Consider the following 19,415-nt stretch of genomic DNA (forward strand, 5'->3'; position numbering starts at 1 on the left):
AAACACATTGTGCATTTCTGGCAGAAAAATGCTGGTTTTGCAATTATTCTGGCTTTAATTTTCAAACTTCTGACTGAAGATGGTATTACCAAGCCAAAAGATTCCTACAGAGTTTTCTTCATGTTGTGCAGAAATATTTTTTTTAAAAAAACAACCCCAAACAGTACATACAGTTCTGCATTGGTTTGACCCTCCAAAGTACTGAGCATTTCCATTTTACCAAAAATGCACTAAAATTATGGACCCTCCATGTCTTTTGGATTCAGCTTCCACATAAAAATTCTACAAAAACACCACCCCCACCCCCATCCCCCACCCCCCACCAAAAAAAAAAAAACGAACGAAAACAACCCGAAATCAAAAAAACAGTCCAAGAAAAAACAAACAAACAAAAGCAAGAGCAATAAAACCAACCATGTTTAAAGACTTGGAAAGAGTTCTAAGAAATCACATTAGTTTGGGGTTATTTTTTTCACTTACCTACATTTGTAAAAGGATGTATGCCATATAAAATCTGTGATTCTGTATGTTTATAGAAGCACAATGGATGGATAAGATTGCCAGGTTTAATTTTTTAACAGCAGTGTATCTATACTGGCTTTGATATCAAGAGAGCTTGTTCAGAGAAGACCTAAGGCTACCTAAGTGCAAATGAAATACATATTATTGCTCCAAACTACATATAATTCTAACCCCCATTTTCAAGAAGGAGAAAATGGATGACATGGGGAATTACAGATCAGTCAGTCTCACCTCTGTGTCTGGCAAAATCTTGGAGCAAATTCTCCTGGAAGGCATGCTAAGACACATGAAAATCAACAAGGTCCTTGGTGACAGCCAGCATGGCTTCAGTAAGGGGAAATCCTGCCTGACCAATTTGGTGGCCTTCTATGATGGGGCTACGGAACTGATGGACAGGGACAGAGCAGTTGATGTCATCTACCTGGACTTGTGCAAAGTGTTCGACACTGTTCCACACGACATCCTTGTCTCTAAATTGGAGAGACAGCAATTTGATGGATGGACCACTCGGTGGATAAAGAACTGGCTGGGTGGCTGCATGCAAAGAGTTGTGGTCAATGGCTCAATGTCCAGCTGGAGACCAGTAATGAGTGGTGTCCCTCAGGGATCGGTGCTGGGACTGGTCTTGTTTAACATCTTCCTCGCTGACATGGACAGTGGGATTGAGTGCGTCCTCAGCAAGTTTGCCGACGACACCAATCTGTGGGGTGCGGTAGATAGGCTGGAGGGAAGGGATGCCATCCCGAGGGACCTTGACACGCTTGTGAGGTGGGCTGATGCCAACCTCATGAAGTTTAACCATGCCAAGTGCAAGGTCCTACACCTGGGTCGGAGCAATCCCAGGCACAGCTACAGGTTGGGCAGAGAAGAGATTCAGAGCAGCCCTGTGGAGAAAGACTTGGGGATGTTGGTTGATGAGAAAACGAACATGAGCCGGCTTCAGTGTGTGCTTGCAGCCCAGAAAGCCAACCGTATCCTGGGCTGCATCAAAAGGAGCGTGACCAGCAGGTCGAAGGAGGTGATCCTGCCCCTCTACTCTGCTCTCGTGAGACCTCACCTGGAGTATTGTGTGCAGTTCTGGTGTCCTCAACATAAACAGGACATGGAACTGTTGGAACAAGTCCAGAGAAGGGCCAGGAGGATGATCGGGGGCTGGAGCACCTCCCGTATGAAGACAGGCTGAGGAAGTTGGGGCTGTCCAGCCTGGAGAAGAGAAGGCTGTGTGGAGACCTCATAGCAGCCTTCCAGTATCTGAAGGGGGCCTATAGGAATGCTGGGGAGGGACTCGTCATTAGGGACTGTAGTGATAGGAAAAGGGGTAACGGGTTAAAACTTCAACAGGGGAAGTTTAGATTGGATATAAGAAGGAAATTCTTTCCTGTTAGCTTGGTGAAGCACTGGAATAGGTTGCCCAGAGAGGTTGTGAATGCTCCATCCCTGGCAGTGTTCAAGACCAGGTTGGATGAGGCCTTGGGTGATATGGTTTAGTGTGAGGTTGGAACTTGATAATCTTAAGGTCCTTTCCAACCCTAACTATTCTATGATTCTATGAAGTTCCCTATTTTCATCACGTACAGGGGCTTATCTGACATGTTTTAGCATTTAGGAAAAAAAGCAGTTGATTAGCTGTAGACCAGGTCTGCTTTATATGGTCCTTTAGGATGTGTTATCTGGGATTCATGTGATTGGCCCTTGAAAAGGTAATTTCTTTGCTGCACTGCAGAACCACACAACTGAGCCTCAGACGGATCGACAGACATTATAAACCTGCTAATCTGCACACCGTGAGGAGAGGTTCATGATACCAGAGATCGGACGAATCTGTTTAAAAGTATATTCCTCCCATTTTTGTCCCAGAGAAATAAAGTGACCTAATCCTCCTATGAAGGCAGCACAGACCATGCCCTAGTCCAGATATACTACTTGCACTTGGTTGTGAGCGACACCACAAAAATGTAAAAGCATTGTCTTCTCAGTGGGTGTGTAACAGATTGATAAAGGACTCCAAGGCCACAGAATGCGAAATACTTATAGGAAGTCACATAGGGTTGGTGCTGAAGGACCACTTCTCTCTGACACTGTTCTTCATTTTCCTTCCCTGTAACACATAACATGAAAGTTCAAGTTAGACAACTGACTCAATAACTTGCATACTTTCACTCTAACCGTGGAAGGTCAACTACAGGGAAAGTAAAATGAAACCAAAGTGAAAAAGAGATAATTTGGAAATGTAACTTTGTCCAAGGACTCAGAGTACTCCCTTGTATGGTGGATTTCCCAAAATCTAAAGACATTAAAGGCTAGAGGTACATTTCTCTGAACAACTGATTTTATTATTTTTAGGTCACTGCTGGAATATATATATATATATTAACTCATTTTCTTGGTTTTTTTTTTCTGAATTAATATGGTTTCTGGCTTTTTTTCTTTTTTTTTGAAAGTAGGAAGTGATTGCAGAATTCTTTTGTTTTAATTAAATATTTAAATCATTTAAATAAAATATTTTGGTGCTTTTAAAACCAGCTTTTAAAAATGAAATGGAAGCAAATCTGTGATGGAACGCTTCAGCAGTCTGGTGATAGCTTTAGCTTTTAGTATCGAGTCTGAGATACCCACCTAGGCATCCTTACAGTCAGTGGAGAGAAATTTACCATTTAGCTTGTAATAAAATATGCACAAAACAAGTAGAATAGATTTTGCTGGGAAAGCATTACTGGTGACACTTTATCACAAAGACCCTTAAACTGTTTACATTACTTTGTACTAAAACTAACTAACTTTTAGATAACTTATTTTAGATGTGGCTAATTCCAGTCAAGGAATTAACTCTGACATCAAGACAATGTTTGTAAGAAATAATATTCCATTGACAAAATATGGACTTTTTTTTTTTAAGTCTGCTTTTTAACTTATTTTTTGAGCAGAATGAACAGTTGAAATGTTTGTTAGTGTAATTCAAGAATAGCTGAACATAAAGTTGCCATCTAGGTGTAGTCAGATATGCAATAATAAAATAGGAAATTATTTTTGCAAGCAGAATAAACAGAAGAAAAGTCATCAAGTTGTGTTTTCAAAATTCCATTTGAAAGTATAGATATACAAGAGGAATGTTACTCTGTTATTTCTTACCTTTCAGTATTGCAGAGGGCTTTTCACTTATTTTTTCTTTTCCATCTCTACCAACATATCAGAGAGAAATGAGGGGTGAAACGAAAGAGTGTTATGTTGATGACTGCCATAAAACTGGATTTTATTGATTATATTATATGTATCAGTAGCTTTATTGTTCTGAATCTTGACTCATAAAAATATTATGCTCGGGAAGCAATTTTCCTAATTATTAGGAAAACTCCTTGAATGAGTGTCTTTTCTCTGTGAATACTTAGAAATATTTTCTTCCATACATTATTTTACAAACATTTTGAATATCATCTATTTCATAAGTTAGCATTATCTTGTTGACATCAACAAAATCAACCTCTGTAAAGATCTCAGTCTTATGACAAAATAACATTTAAATTCAGACACTCTAAAGGAGTCAAGAGTATTTAAAATAGTAACGTGATAAAAAGAAGAGAGGAGAGGAGAGGAGAGGAGAGGAGAGGAGAGGAGAGGAGAGGAGAGGAGAGGAGAGGAGAGGAGAGGAGAGGAGAGGAGAGGAGAGGAGAGGAGAGGAGAGGAGAGGAGAGGAGAGGAGAGGAGAGGAGAGAGAAGGGAAGGGTTAGGGTTAGGAAGAGAAGAGAAGGGAAGGGAAGGGAAGGGTTAGGGTTAGGGTTAGGGTTAGGGTTAGGGTTAGGGTTAGGGTTAGGAAGGGAAGGGAAGGGAAGGGAAGGGAAGGGAAGGGAAGGGAAGGGAAGGGAAGGGAAGGGAAGGGAAGGGAAGGGAAGGGAAGGGAAGGGAAGGAGAAGAGAGGAGAGGAGAGGAGAGGAGAGGAGAGAAGAGAAGAGAAGAGAAGAGAAGAGAAGAGAAGAGAAGAGAAGAGAAGAGAAGAGAAGAGAAGAGAAGAGAAGAGAAGAGAAGAGAAGAGAAGAGAAGAGAAGAGGAGAAAAGAAAAAAGAAAAGAAAAGGAAGAAGAGAAAAGAAAAAAGAAAAGAAAAGAAAAAAGAAAAGAAAAGAAAAGAAAAGAAAAAAGAAAAGAAAAGAAAAGAAAAGAAAAGAAAAGAAAAGAAAAGAAAAGAAAAGAAAAGAAAAGAAAAGAAAAGAAAAGAAAAGAAAAGAAAAAAGAAAAGAAAAGAAAAGAAGAAAAAGAAGAAATTACATCTTAATAGCATTGTTGTTGCCAGGAGATTCCAGCTGCTGTTTATGACATGACTGTGCCCTTTTTATATTTAATTAAAAAAACTGATTAACGAGTAGATAAATGACTAAAATGAAAACATTTTAGTAAATTTGTGTAGAAGCTCCCAATGTATGATCTGATTAAGCAGCAGCAACGACAAAAATCTTGAAAGGAAACTGATCACACAAAGGACAGGAAAAAAAAAGTAGCCCACACTTTCAATTGTTCCTTTAACCTACCAAGCCATACCTTCCTGGTGCTGCAACCAACCACTTTAATTAATAGTAGTCACTGTGAGAAATGGGATGTTAGGGTTAGATGGACAATTTGTCCAATGTAGTACAACATTTATTATGGTCTTCTGTTCAGCCTGTGTGTAATTCAAAACTATAATTAATTTAGCTATCACCACCTAGCTCACTAGATATAATAGGATTTTATTATAGCTCAGAAGCTGTTAAGGTTTCACAAAAGCTAAAAGGCAAAATATTGCTCATAAGCTCCTTCTTGGCAAGTTTCAAGTTTTTCTGTAACAAACCAGAAATTCTTGACTTTTTTTTTTTTTAATGTATGGTTAAATATAATTTAAGAAGACATCACAGTGAGATAAATATCTAAACTCTTTTAACTTACACTTTCATTTTCCAAAAATGCAGTCAAATTTAGTGACAAAAAATACCAAATAATTTCAGTTTCGTAAAGGGATAAAAAAATTGAATATGAGGTTCTATTACAAAACCATATGAGATGATCATATGATCATAGCTAGAGTCACCTTCACCATTAATGTGAATGCTCTAGAACTTGGAGAATCTTAAAAATAATCCATAAAATTAAAAATTGCTAAAATACAGAAATTGCTGTTGTCTGGTGGTTTACCACTTACGCATGTTAAAATCAAAAAGAAAGAACAAACAAACAAGCTCAAATGCTCCTGAAGGTTTTAATTCACTTGAGACAGAACTGAGAATTTCTATCATTTACTCATACATACTCACAGCCTTAGTCATTAAATCAGGAGAAGATAAGTAGTGTTTATTTTACTTACAATTTAAAGTGTTTTGTGATTTTCATAGAATCATAGAATAGTTAGGGTTGGAAAGGACCTTAAGATCATCTAGTTCCAACTCGCCTGCCATGGGCAGGGACACCTCACACTAAACCATGCCACCCGAGGTGTCGTCCAACCTGGCCTTGAACACTGCCAGGGATGGAGCATTCACAACCTCCCTGGGCAACCTATTCCAGTGCCTCACCAAGCTAACAGGAAAGAATTTCCTTCTTATATCCAATCTAAACTTCCCCTGTTGAAGTTTTAACCCGTTACCCCTTTTCCTTGCACTTGGCATGGTTAAACTTCATGAGGTTGGCATCAGCCCACCTCACAAGCGTGTCAAGGTCCCTCGGGATGGCATCCCTTCCCTCCAGCCTATCTACCGCACCCCACAGATTGGTGTCGTCGGCAAACTTGCTGAGGGCGCACTCAATCCCACTGTCCATGTCAGCGACGAAAATGTTAAACAAGACCAGTCCCAGCACCGATCCCTGAGGGACACCACTCGTTACTGGTCTCCAGCTGGACATTGAGCCATTGACAACAACTCTTTGCATGCAGCCACCCAGCCAGTTCTTTATCCACCGAGTGGTCCACCATCAAATTGATGTCTCTCCAATTTAGAGACAAGGATGTCGTGTGGGACAGTGTCGAACACTTTACACAAGTCCAGGTAGATGACATCAACTGCTCTGTCCCTGTCCATCAGTTCCGTAGCCCCATCATAGAAGGCCACCAAATTGGTCAGGCAGGATTTCCCCTTACTGAAGCCATGCTGGCTGTCACCAAGGATCTTGTTGATTTTCATGTGTCTTAGCGTGCCTTCCAGGAGAATCTGATTCCATCCAAAGGAGAAAGTACAAGCCTACTTAATAAACAAGGACCCAATTCTTATGCCAAGTATTAAAAGCACATCTGAAATAAACTATTTTTCAGTAACTTCTGCAAAAATTATGACACATTTATGAACATTAAATATCTATGTAGCTTATGGAGTAAATATTTATGTTGCTTAAATAAAAGGCTTGCTGACAAAACAGAGGACTGTTGAACCCATAAAATTGAAACAGATTGAGAAGGGCATATTTGATAGCTGTTTGCCCTGAATCTAAACATAAGCATGGTAAAATGAGTAAACAGCAACATTTTAACTATTTGTGAGATTGCACATTTTGTGATGCTACCAGTGGCATAATCAGCAACAATGTCTGAGCACTCAGACACAGCTAACTGTAAAGGTAATATGCAACTGCAAGACACAAAAGGAGACTTCTGCGATGGAATTTCACAAACAGGGTACAATGAAAATCATGTACAAAGCATAAATTCTGCAAGACATGAATAATGGATGTAGAACAGGCAGGAAACTTGCCTGGGAAAATGAACAAGTCCTGCTCCTGGAAATAACACAAACTGAGTTTGGGGTAGATGGTGTACACCTTTATTTTTTTTGTGGAGGTTATGAGGATTGTAAAAATACCATGGATACATGAGAAAAAAGAGGAAGAAAGATGACTCTTGACTTTGGCCCCAGCTTACCTCATCAAAGAGATCTCAGAACAGATCCTCAAACTTAACTGCAGCCATTCCTGCACACTACATGGCACCAGCTCTCTTGTGTTGAATACACACAGCTAATGGAGAAGATGGTTATTAAGAACAATTGGAATATGCAGTAATTAAAACTAATAATGTGTCAGAAGTTGCCGCCAGAAAATGTGTGTTGCTAATGAATTCCAAACCAGGAAAACACTGCTTTGATGCTGGCCTGATTTCTGTCTTTTAAATACTCCCATCACAGCTGCATCCAACTCCCTATATATACGTACATCTGTACACACACACATATATTCAGTTGCAAGACTATATATTTTACATAATAATTTTGAGATACTAAGGTCCAGAATCATCCAAGTCAAGGTTTTTGTGGGAGCTGAATCCTGGACTTCAGTATATATATATATACCCCATCTAGGTATAGGGATCATTCCTTAACCACCTCAGCAGCAATCCTGATTTTATCCTTTCATCAACTCAGGAAGGACAGAATTGTTTGTGGACTGCAGTATGAACTGGATCAATAAAATGATCTTGTTTTAAATAAAAAGCCTCAAGAAGTTAAAATTAGTGGCTGGAGGCTAGTGAAGGCAGTAAGGGATTTCTCATATCAGCTTTGCCAGTGGAGAAAAAATAGCAAACTACATCCTAAGTCACCACTGCAGTACTCTAGCTTTACATCAGAACAATACATCTGAAATTATTTGGGATGCTCAGATGTAAAATCCAGTAGTACAAAGATTAATTGCGTCACCAACCTCTTCTTCTTTATATGTCTAAAATGTTACTTTATTAAAACTAAAATGCTAGAGTATAGTTTCTAGGCACTGCATAAATAGGAAGAAGGTATTATTTTATTATTAATAATGTTTCAACTCTTCAGCTTTCCCACAGCGTTGATGCCCAGCAATTCTCCTTTTAATGTGCAGACATAATTGGATTTTCCTAATGATTAATTTCAGAAAACTTTTCAGATATTTTATATCAGAAAATTCCAATTCAAGTTAATCAAAAGAAAGAGAAAAATAATTTCTATGACATACAATTTTTTGGGAAAAAAAAAAACCAAACTCAATCCGTTAATGAAGACAATGAAAGATATAAAATTCTGATTTCCTGGGATTCCCAGTCTTCTGATTTCCCGGTATTCTGATTTTCTATTTCAAAATATTATTTGTTTTATATTAGAAAACAAAAGTAGCAAAACCAGAACAAAACACATTTTAATCAACTCAAATTCTTTGTTTCTGGTTTATATTTTGTACTACACTGAAAATCATTAATTTGGTTTGCATCTTTATCTGGTTGGTTGTTTTTTTTTCATTTTCTTTTGTAGCAGAAAAAATGGAACCGGTAGACTTCCTGAAAACAAAAACAATTCTTCACAGTTCTCATGCTTAAACTGGAGGTTTTGTTGGGTTTGGGTTTTTGTTTTTTTTCTGAAATGTTTCTTAAGTGAGAGACTTTGTATTTGAAATGGTTTAGTATTTTTCTCAGAAATCCCAATGTTTTTTGCAGTCTGAAGTCTGTGTCAGGAAAAGACTGAGGAAAGAAGATATGCTTTTTCCCCAGTTAAAATAATTCAATTACTGTGAATTAAGATGTGAATTAATAAGAAAACCAAAGCTTAGTATTACTGTCACACTGCATAACTACATTAGGCCTCCAGAAAGAAAATGACTGGCATATGAAACCTTTGATGCATAAAATCAAGTCTGAGAGAGCAGGAGAAGGAGGCAGGAAGCCTTTAGCTTTTCCTTTGGAATAGGCTTATTTCTATAAATCAGTAGTTCTGCATCTCTGAAATACTGGCTAGAAGGCAGGGCTGGGCCTTCTGAGACTTGGGGCTATTTCTAGCGCTATCAATGGTTTGACATGTGACCTTCCCAAGGTCAGTGCTCCTGTTTTCCAATCTGTTGAGCAAATAAAATTATATTGCATTCCATTGTAAAAGTCTCTGAGGTGTGTTGATAAAAAGAGGAAGAACTAGGTATTCCTCTTACATAAGATTTGACTTTTTGCCTTTTACCCCTGAGTAATGATGATAATCACCTCAGTCACCATGTTTGTTCATCACATTTCAAAGCACCTTTGGGCTGTGTAATTCCTTCCATTTCCTCAGACTAGGAAATTGACACATGGGAAAGGGAAATGAGTTTCCCAGAGTCACATCAGCAAACTATTGGTGGAGGCAGTTCACTGCCTCAGTGGTGTATTCTGTACTCTGGAAGGCATTTCACTCTCCATTATTAAACAATGGAAATATGTTACAGTTAGAGAGAACAGAGACATAAACTTGCCTACTTTTGTTCATTTAAATGATCCTTATATCGGTCAGAAACTGTGGCACGAAAAGGGATAAGAAAATACTTAATTATTAAAAACAATTTTTTTTCTTTTTTTTTTTTTTCTTGGTCAAGAAAGATGCTTTTTAATGCCTTATGTCTAAATGATACTGCAGGTTTTGTTCCACGAGTTAACTCATGTTCTTCCTGTCTCGACGTGTGATTTTTTCACAAGATGATGGAAGTAATTTTTAACTGATTTTGAATTATATGAGTGCACTTTACTAAACTACCCCCGTCAGTTAAATAAGTTGCAGAGTGACCAGCTATTTCAACCTTTTGCTTGTTTGCAGTTAGAAAATGGACATGTTTCAGGAAAGAATGAAATAAGCAATCAAACTACAAAAAGCTCGCATTAGTAAAAGTGCACTATTATGTTGTGTATTGATCACACTACACGAGAGTCAATCCTTGCAAGATGTTGAGAAGTACTTAAAATGATAGTGCTGGAATCTGTCACAAAAAAAGTGCTGAGGTTAGAATACAGTGTAAATGTTATAACTTCTTAAGGGCTATAACATTATACTAGTACTTTTCCTGCTACCGCTGATGAAAAGAACAAATATTTCTCACAGCTCCAGATCAATATTTTTCCCCAGCCTGAATGTATGTCTTTTACCACAAAGAAAAATAAATAAATAAATAAATAAAATCTGTGTACTTCAGTGCTGCAGTGTTGAGCACTGCAATGCCAAACTTGGGAGGAAGAAGCCTGGAGTGAAATCCCAGTCCACCAGGCAGGCAAACAACCATCTCACATACTGCACTGGGGAAGGCAGAAATCAGGCCCTCACATCAGGATAGAGAGCAGTGAAGATGCTGCTCGGAGGACATTTCAGTGAAATGCTGCAGTGGAATCTCAGTTCACATTCTGGGGTCAGGGCTGTAGCAAAACCATCTCCCTCCCTCCATCTGGGCTCCAAAACTTCAAATTTTTCCCTGAAAACAGATAACCCACATCTGTTGCATCAAACTTTTAAAGTAAGTTTGTATGCATGTGTGTGTTTTGGAATGAGAGGAGTAAAAGGAGGTGGGTGACTCAGCTCCCTATATCTCTCCTCACCGACAGCACAGTAGGCAGAATATACTTTCCTGGTGGAGACATGGGATCAATTCATTGCTAAATTAGAAGGGGCTTTAGTCTGTCCCTATAGTACCCTTTCCATTTGAAAAAAGGTCACTTACAGGCCACTCCAGAAGACTATGTTGGAAACTATAGGCTGCAGGGGAGAGGACAGGAGGGAGCGAAGGTGGGGAATAAAAGAGAAGAAAAAAATTAGTTAAAATAACAAAGAAAGGAAGATAAAATACATATGTCTCTGTGAATTCAGTCCTTCACCAAACAGCTATTCTGGATACTGTTTCCAGTAAGGACAGCAGTTCTGGGGCTCTGACCTGTCCTAAGAACTGCTCAAGTTTTCTAACGAGTTTAGTGCAAGCAATCACAGTGGAAACTGGGTCAGAAACTCTGATCAATATATATGGTTTAAATAAGAAATTCTGGTCAAGAACTTGGCCTAGCCTACTCGCTAAATACACCTCTTGCTTCCACATCATCAGAATTTCAAAGTGAAATGACTACATGGCTTTTATGGCAAACTACACCCAAGCTGGATGCAAAATCTGTCTACATTTGTGACTCCTATTCACTTTTCTGACTCCTACTGTTTGAAGCTTGTAAGACTCACCCTGTGACCTATGCAGGCCAGTGTTTCCAACACTGGTTGGAATTATCACAAGGTCTGATAAATATGCATACTGAAGAAGAATGTGTATAGGTTTTGCTATGTATATAGGTTTTGCTACTGGCTCCATAGTCTTGACATCTAATGTGTGAAGTCTACTAGGTCAAGCTCAGTCTCACATGAAAGCACAATGCAAGCAAGTCCTCCAAGGGCTCTGCACACCCTGGTGGGTGCTGTAACTCATACTCTCCCACTGCCTTTCTCTGGTTCAACAGATCTCAGAATTATTTTTCTTGTAAAGTAGAACAGCTGCAGCAAGAAGGCTGGTACCCTGGTAGTTGAGGGTATGAGCCAAGAAAGAGGAACTTGTGGGCTGGCTCTTACATTGCAAAAGATAGAGATTTTTTATTTTCTCATCCTGAGCCAGTCTCCTACTCACTAGATAGAAGCAGGCAAACCACTTCTCTAACTTTCTTTTCTTTATTTATTTATTTTATTTTTTTTTTTAATCAATCATCATCATCTGCTACTGCATCATTTTGCAAAGTTCCATATGGTATATGTATCACGAGAAGAACTGGAACATGCTCACACGTCACTGCCCTCAGGAAAATGAGGAACACAAATATCTAGTGTCAAAAATCTTGTTAGGCCTAAATGCAATCTAGGTACATATCTAGTAGTTCTGTAAAGACTGGGCTGTGAAACATATTGAGATAGAAAATTCTGGGAGGAGATCCTTGTATTAGTTTAACCTGTCCTACCCTAACTTAAAAGGGTTTAAACTGAGCTGGTTTAAAGTTACATTGGGAAGCTCAGTTTCTGCAGGAGTTGCACCAACATATGGAGACGCCTATGCATAGACAAAGCCTGAATAAAGCTATAATTTCAAATTAAATAATGATCATATAACTTTTCTGTTTGCTGAGTCAATCATAATTTGTAGTGCACACATTTACAGAGATGTTTATATACATATTTTTATATATGTATGTGTATCCACACACAGAATAATGTCTGCAATGTAGGATGTCTTGATTGTGATTATACCTCCCACAGAAATAATGAAGCCAATTTTACAGAGCATGGCACAAGTATTGAAAGCAGGGTATCTACAGAAACTTTGCAGATGCTCTGAGTTCTGCTTTGCAAGTTCTACAATGTTAGATGAGGTAATTAGCTTTTTAACATGTTCTGATATAACACAAATAAACCCTTAACCAGTGTGACTTACATAGTCATGGCAACAGGAGGATGAGAGGTTGCCAACTGGGAAAATGTAAAAGTACCCAGTACCTTTTCCTATTTTATTTTCCATACCAGGAGCAAAAATGTTCCTGTTCAAAAGGCAATTGTGATGCTCAAGACATTTTTCTTGTGCTTGGTTAAATACGGGACTTTACACCCAGAAGAAAGGTGTAAATAGGAAGCTCATTGTCTTAGGCTTCTAGAAGTTGCAGAGGCAAACACAAGGAAAAGATATCAGACAAGGAAAGGAGTCAAGGAAAATAGACTTTGGTGCTCTTTACCCTATGTGATCTTCTGGACAATTGGAAGGGGACAGTGTGAGCTCTGGTTATTCAACCCATGTATAGATTGTGAACTGGAATGCATATGCTGGATTTTAAAAGGCCTATATTCATTGGCATTTCAGTGCTGCATGATCTCTCACTTTATCACATTCTATAGGTAAAAGAGCAAATTATTTCAGCCAGACAGATCCTCATCAACCTGACCCAGAGTAGGTATCTCCTTAAAACACTTGGAGGCAGGCCTTTTCTCCTAAGGTGTTCATTTCCAAACTTAATTCAAGAAGATGTTGAAATCTGGAAATTTAGAATTATGGCACTGAGTAATGATAGATTAATTCCCTGTTCCTGACACATTTTTCCTGTGTAATTTGACTTACAGAACCGAAACATCTGATACCGGATCTAAAATGTATCATGCCTCTTTTCTTCCTCTCTGACTTGCCTTCTGGATGCAAACCTTGGCATGACAAATGCTCTCTCAGTACATATATCATATATATAAGACATGAATCTCTATATATAGTTCCAAAGTATACAGCTGAAAACACAATGGGTTCCTTATCTAAATAGTCTTTTGGAATTTACAAAGTAGTCATAAACACTCTTACACCTTCTGGCAGACTTTTTAACTCTTCCCCCCCCCCTTTGAAATTCTAGGACCCCAGATGTCTTACACTAGGTTCCCACCTCTCAGCGGATGCCTTGGAAGAAGCAGGCAATTTGTCCTTCATGCTTTGACAACAGGTCATTGTCTGCTTCCTCCTGATTTGTATTTATTTATTTATTTAATATCTTATTAATGTTCAGGTCTCTGGCTGCATTTTGATTCCTTTTACAGTGCTTGAGCAATTTTAATAACATGAAGGTGAAGATGCTCAGAAGGTTTATTCTATGGTGGGAGAAAGAGTTTCTTAGTCTTACTGCCCCACAACCAACTTAGTGTTCATCAGACTGCAGCTTTTCAGCCCTTCCTCCCCCAAGATTTTCCTAATGGTGATCTTGTCGCTGCTGCTGACACGGAGTAAGTCGCCTACCCCAACTCCGACCCCAACCCCGACCCCAACCCTGTCCCCTTCCCCTGATTCTCCCGCCTCCTTCCACAGAGTTTCCTGGGGGCTTCCCTGCCTCCCCGTGGACTTCGAGGTTGCTATTTTTGATCCATGGAAGGTTTCCAGCCAGCCTGGCACCGCCCCCTCTCATCCCCCACCACCCCGACATCACCGAGAGACAAAGTCAAAGAAACCATCAGGAGAAATTAATTAATGCGCCTCAACGTGGCGCCAAGTTTCCTTCCCTCTTTTTTTTTTTCCTAATGAAACCACTAATATATTTATTGTGGTGCTTTCTGGCTCAGTGGCATTTTATCTCTTCTGGTGAGTTTATAATTTATTGGACAGTTTTTTTCGGGGCCAGGATTTTTCTCTTTTTGTCTGTTTTGTTTCCTCCTCCCGTCCCATTTCCTCCCTCCCCGCTCCCTCGTCCCTCCGTAGTCCCTGTGCACCGTAACCAACTGAGAAACCAAATCTTCATCCTGGGGACCCGAAATGGCCACGGTAACTGTTGCAACTTGTCTGTGGTCTAATTACATTAATTTGATAAGATCATCATCGGCAGGATGTCTAATTTACTTGCAAGCAGCAGCCAGGGAAAAGCGCTGACCAAATTAGCATGCCGCCGGGACCAGGGGATGCAGGCTCCATATGGCTCCCTGGCTTTCCGTATAAATAAACCTTCTCCAGCCCACTCCCGCGGTTCCATTCCCCCCCCCCCCCCCCCCCCAGTATGCCGCAAAGTTCACCAGCGGCTCCGGACGGGAGAGGTGCAGCCCTGGCACCCGGCAGCCAGGCTGCCTCTCCCGACCCCTCCTCCTCTTCCTCCTCCTCCCACTTCTCCTCCTCTCTGTCCTCCTCCTCTTCCCTCTCCTCCGCCTCAGCACGATTTAACAAGGCAGGGGGAAACGTGAGTTTTCACTTGCATCACCAGAGGTGCAACTAGTTCTTCACATCTGAACCCCGGCCAAATGATGCAGAAACTTTTGTATGCTTGGCTTCTTTCTTTAAGGCCAGGCACAGATTTTTTTCCGCTGTGTAATCTCTTTTGTCAAAAGGGTGGGAGCTGGAAAGGGCGGTGGGAGAGGGGGGAGGGAGTCGAGGGAAGCAAGCATTGGATTTCCCCAGAGAGGATATTAGGAGCATTTCTAGAGAAAGATCGGTGCGTGTACGTAAGTGCATCTGTACATTTTTTTATATATATAAGAATGTCAAGATACACAACCGTCAGTTTCAGCCCTCTCCTATCCTTAAGGGAGACCCTGTACTCTGTGGAAACAGGTAGGGTGAATTGCTAACAGTGCAGCAAATCCCCTCCTCCCTACCCCCTCCTTGTCTGTGATCATCTAAATTATAAATGTATAGAAAGAGGATGCAATAATCCATGGTTCAGCATTGCACAGAGAACGCCAGCAAGGCACCAAATACAGCGTGAAACAGTTAGGCTGCAGGGGAGGGCGAAATGCATTTAAAGCAACGACAAAAATGGCGTGCAGAATAATTACCTCAAGTTGTTATTCGCTTGACACCCTGACACTAATTCTGTTGCAGCCATTAGGAAATACAGTGAGGCAAACGTACCTTCCTCGCCTGCTGGTGCAGGTGTGAGTGTGTGTGAATGGGGGCAATAAGGCAGGCCGGGAGGGGGAGAATGCTAAACTTTCCATCTTAAAAGAAAAGAAATAAATTAAATGATCCATTTAGGAGAAAGCATCTAAATAGATAGACAGCTTTTAATGCCAGCGTTTTTAACGCTTGCCCTGTACGTGGATTGATTTTTTTTTTTTCTCTCCAGCATTCCCTCAGCAGATGGATTTTTGCCACTGCAGCTCAGCAGAGGGTGTCAGATCTTTCAGTGTGCACCAGGTTGAAACGAGCAGAGCCTCTTAGCAACTCTCCCTCTGCGTGCATGTGAGTGTGTGCGAGCGTGCGACTCAGCAGCAGCGGAAGAAAGAGGAAAGAAGAGCGAGAGAGCGGGCGAGCGAGCGAGGAGGGGAGGCAGCGCGGCCGGCAGGGCGAGGCGAGGCGAGGCGCGGCGCGGAGCGGTGCGGCGGGTGAAGGGGTGGTCGGTGGGGCGATAGGGCTGTGGGGCGGCCCCGGCCCCGCGGCAGGCTCCGGCCGCTGGCACGGGCATGGGAAGCCGCGCAGCGCAGCGGAGGCCGGCGTGGCGCCGCGCCTGCGGCTCGGCGGCTAGAGCCTAGGCTGGGGCGCGCTTTCAGCACCGGGCGCCGGACAGCGCCCGGCGGGTGGCGGGCGAGAAGCGCGGCTCCGCGGGCACGCGGCAAGGTCAGCCCTGCGCGGAGCCGCGCAAGGGGCATCCTCCGCGGCCAGCGCCGCGCTTTCCGCCTGCGCGGCTCGGACATGCCGCGGGCCAGCAGCAGCGATCCCTCGGCGGTGAGACAGCCTGCCCGGCAGCAGACCTCCGCTTAGGTTCCCGGGAGCCGTCAGGGAGGGGGAACGAGTAGGGGCATTCTTTTATTTCTTTCTTTTTTTTTTTTCTTTTCCTTCTACTTTTTTTTTTGTTTGTTTGTTTTTTATGCGTGCTTGCAGTACGTGCCTGGATAATTTGTGGATAAAATTATTGACTGGAATCTGGGCTGTTGCAGTTGTACTTGGGAGGGGGAGAGAGGGAGAGAGGAGAGAAGAAAGCATCCCCCCTCTGCCGACCCTCCTTGCTCCCCCTCCCCACATTTTCTTTTTCTTTTTTTTTTTTTTTCCTCCCCCCTTGTTGGATTCGGACATTTAATGTGCTGAATGAACTGGAATTGCTTTCCGTGCGAGGAGGATGGTTGCTGTTACTTTGTGACGAGAACGGGAATGAATTGCTCGGTTTAAAAATGCTGCTTTGGATTCTGTTGCTGGAGACGTCTCTTTGTTTTGCTGCTGGAAACGTTACAGGGGACGTTTGCAAAGAGAAGATCTGTGCCTGCAACGAGATAGAAGGGGATTTGCACGTAGACTGTGAGAAAAAGGGATTTACCAGCCTGCAACATTTCACTGCCCCGACATCCCAGTTTTACCATTTATTCCTGCATGGCAATTCCTTAACTCGACTTTTCCCTAATGAGTTTGCTAACTTTTACAATGCAGTTAGTTTGCACATGGAAAACAACGGTTTGCATGAGATTGTTCCTGGGGCTTTCCTTGGGCTGCAGCTGGTGAAACGCTTGCACATAAACAACAACAAGATCAAATCATTCAGGAAGCAGACTTTCCTGGGGCTGGACGATCTGGAATACCTCCAGGCAGATTTTAATCTATTGCGGGATATTGACCCGGGAGCATTTAGGGACTTAAACAAACTGGAGGTGCTGATTTTAAATGACAATCTTATCAGCACCTTGCCCCCCAACGTGTTTCAGTATGTGCCCATCACCCACCTCGACCTCCGGGGAAATCGTCTTAAAACCTTGCCTTACGAGGAGGTCCTGGAGCAGATCCCAGGAATTGCTGAAATCCTGCTAGAGGATAACCCTTGGGACTGCACTTGCGATCTGCTGTCGTTGAAGGAATGGCTGGAGAACATACCCAAAAATGCTTTGATCGGCAGAGTGATTTGTGAGGCTCCCACTAGGTTGCAGGGCAAAGATTTAAATGAGACCACAGAGCAAGAGCTGTGCAAAAAGAACAGAGTGGATTCTAGCCTAGCTGCTCCCCCTGCCGAGGAAGAAACCTGCGATCCTGGTCCTATTCCAACTCCCTTTAAAATACATGGCAAAGAAGACCCTGCCACACCAGGATCTGGTCCAAGCGGAGGTACAAAGATTCCTGTCAACTGGCAAATTAAGACCAGACCCACTGCTGCTGTGTCAACAGTTAGCGTGAAGAACAAGCTACCAGCTACAGTGTCCTGCCCACAGATCTGCAGCTGTGATCAGATCCCTGGCTCGGGTTTAAAGGTTAATTGCAATGACAGGAACGTGAGCAGCTTGGTGGATTTGAAGCCCAAGCCATCCAATGTGCAGGAGCTGTTCCTGAGAGACAACAAAATACACACCATCAGGAAACCCCACTTTCTGGATTACCGGAAACTTAATCTACTCGATCTGGGCAACAACAACATTGCCACTGTAGAGAACAACACCTTTAAGAATCTCTTTGAGCTCCGATGGCTCTACATGGATAGCAACTACTTAGACACCCTGTCCCGGGAGAAATTTGCTGGGCTGCAAAACCTGGAGTACCTGAACGTGGAGTTTAATGGCATCCAGCTGATCATGCCTGGCACCTTCAATGCAATGCCCAAACTGAGAGTCCTCATCCTCAACAACAACCTGCTGAGGTCTCTCCCAGTAGATGTGTTTGCTGGGGTCTCGCTTTCCAAGCTGAGCATACACAACAATTATTTCATGTACCTTCCAGTGGCAGGGGTGCTGGATCAGCTCACCTCCATCACCCAGATCGATCTGCATGGCAACCCATGGGACTGTACTTGCCCTATCGTGCCTTTCAAACAGTGGGCAGAGATGCTGCGCCCCAAGGTGATTATGAGTGACCTGAGGTGTGAGTCCCCCGAAGATTTCTTCAAGGAGGATTTCGAGTCTCTCTCCAACGACGTTATTTGCCCTCAGTTAAAAATCTCGCCCACATTAACTTCTACTAATAAAAACAGCACCGGCTTGACAGAGACAGGTACTCACTCCAACTCCTACTTGGAGACCAGCCGTGTCTCTATTTCGGTGCTAGTGCCAGGGCTCCTGCTGGTTTTTGTGACCTCTGCCTTCACGGTGGTTGGCATGCTGGTGTTCATCCTGAGGAACAGGAAGCGGTCCAAGAGGAGGGATGCCAACTCCTCTGCATCCGAAATCAACTCTTTGCAGACCGTCTGCGACTCGTCCTACTGGCACAACGGGCCCTACAGTGCTGACGGGGCCCACAGGGTTTACGACTGCGGCTCACACTCGCTCTCGGACTGAGGCGGCGGGCGGGACGGGAGCGGCCTCCACCCGGGACCGGGACCGGCCCTTCGCTCTCTGCGTGTGGGGAGGCAGCGCCATCCGGGGACTCCTCTGCACCTCAGCGACCTTCGGTGGGAAACAGCAGAACACACGCACGCCTCCCGCCCCCAAAAAACCATGGCAAGCACCGAGGCCCTGTGAGCGGCGGGGGCAGCCCGACGTTGAGGCGCAGCCGCGCAGCTCCGTGCATCCCGGCGCGGTGGGAGTATCCCCCGCCCCTGAGCTGCTAGGGCAGCAACGGACAAGAGAGGACCCTTTTCCTTTGGCTCCGGCTGGGCGAAACACGACTCCCGGTTATGCTGGACTTTTGTTCTGTTGTGTTGGGGTTTGTTTTGCTTCTTTTTGTCCTCTTCTCGTGTGGACCGAGCCCTCTCCGAGAGGCCGGGAAGAGGAGGGGGGCGGAGGAAAGGCTGGCGTCGGCCTCCTCCTGACAG

The 19,415-nt window shown here is 42.7% G+C and overlaps 1 protein-coding gene across 1 annotated transcript; it reads left to right on the forward strand.

Annotated features, from left to right (window-relative positions):
- Nucleotides 1-16,532: 16,532 nt before the first annotated feature.
- Nucleotides 16,533-19,084, forward strand: SLITRK1 (SLIT and NTRK like family member 1). The gene has a single exon (XM_061445216.1). The coding sequence runs from the start codon at nt 16,861-16,863 to the stop codon at nt 18,937-18,939; it is 2,079 nt and encodes a 692-aa protein (XP_061301200.1). The 5' UTR covers nt 16,533-16,860; the 3' UTR covers nt 18,940-19,084.
- The last annotated feature ends 331 nt before the right edge of the window (nt 19,085-19,415 follow it).

Source organism: Pezoporus flaviventris, unplaced genomic scaffold (genome assembly GCF_033815535.1).
Source record: "Pezoporus flaviventris isolate CSIRO_AGI_PZ_B2104156 unplaced genomic scaffold, CSIRO_AGI_Pfla_v1 ptg000003l, whole genome shotgun sequence".
Lineage (NCBI taxonomy): Eukaryota > Metazoa > Chordata > Aves > Psittaciformes > Psittacidae > Pezoporus > Pezoporus flaviventris.

What these genes read in the sequence shown, in the direction of transcription:
- SLITRK1 (XM_061445216.1), top strand. Translation starts at nt 16,861, where the DNA reads ATGCTGCTTTGGATTCTGTTGCTGGAGACGTCTCTTTGTTTTGCTGCT.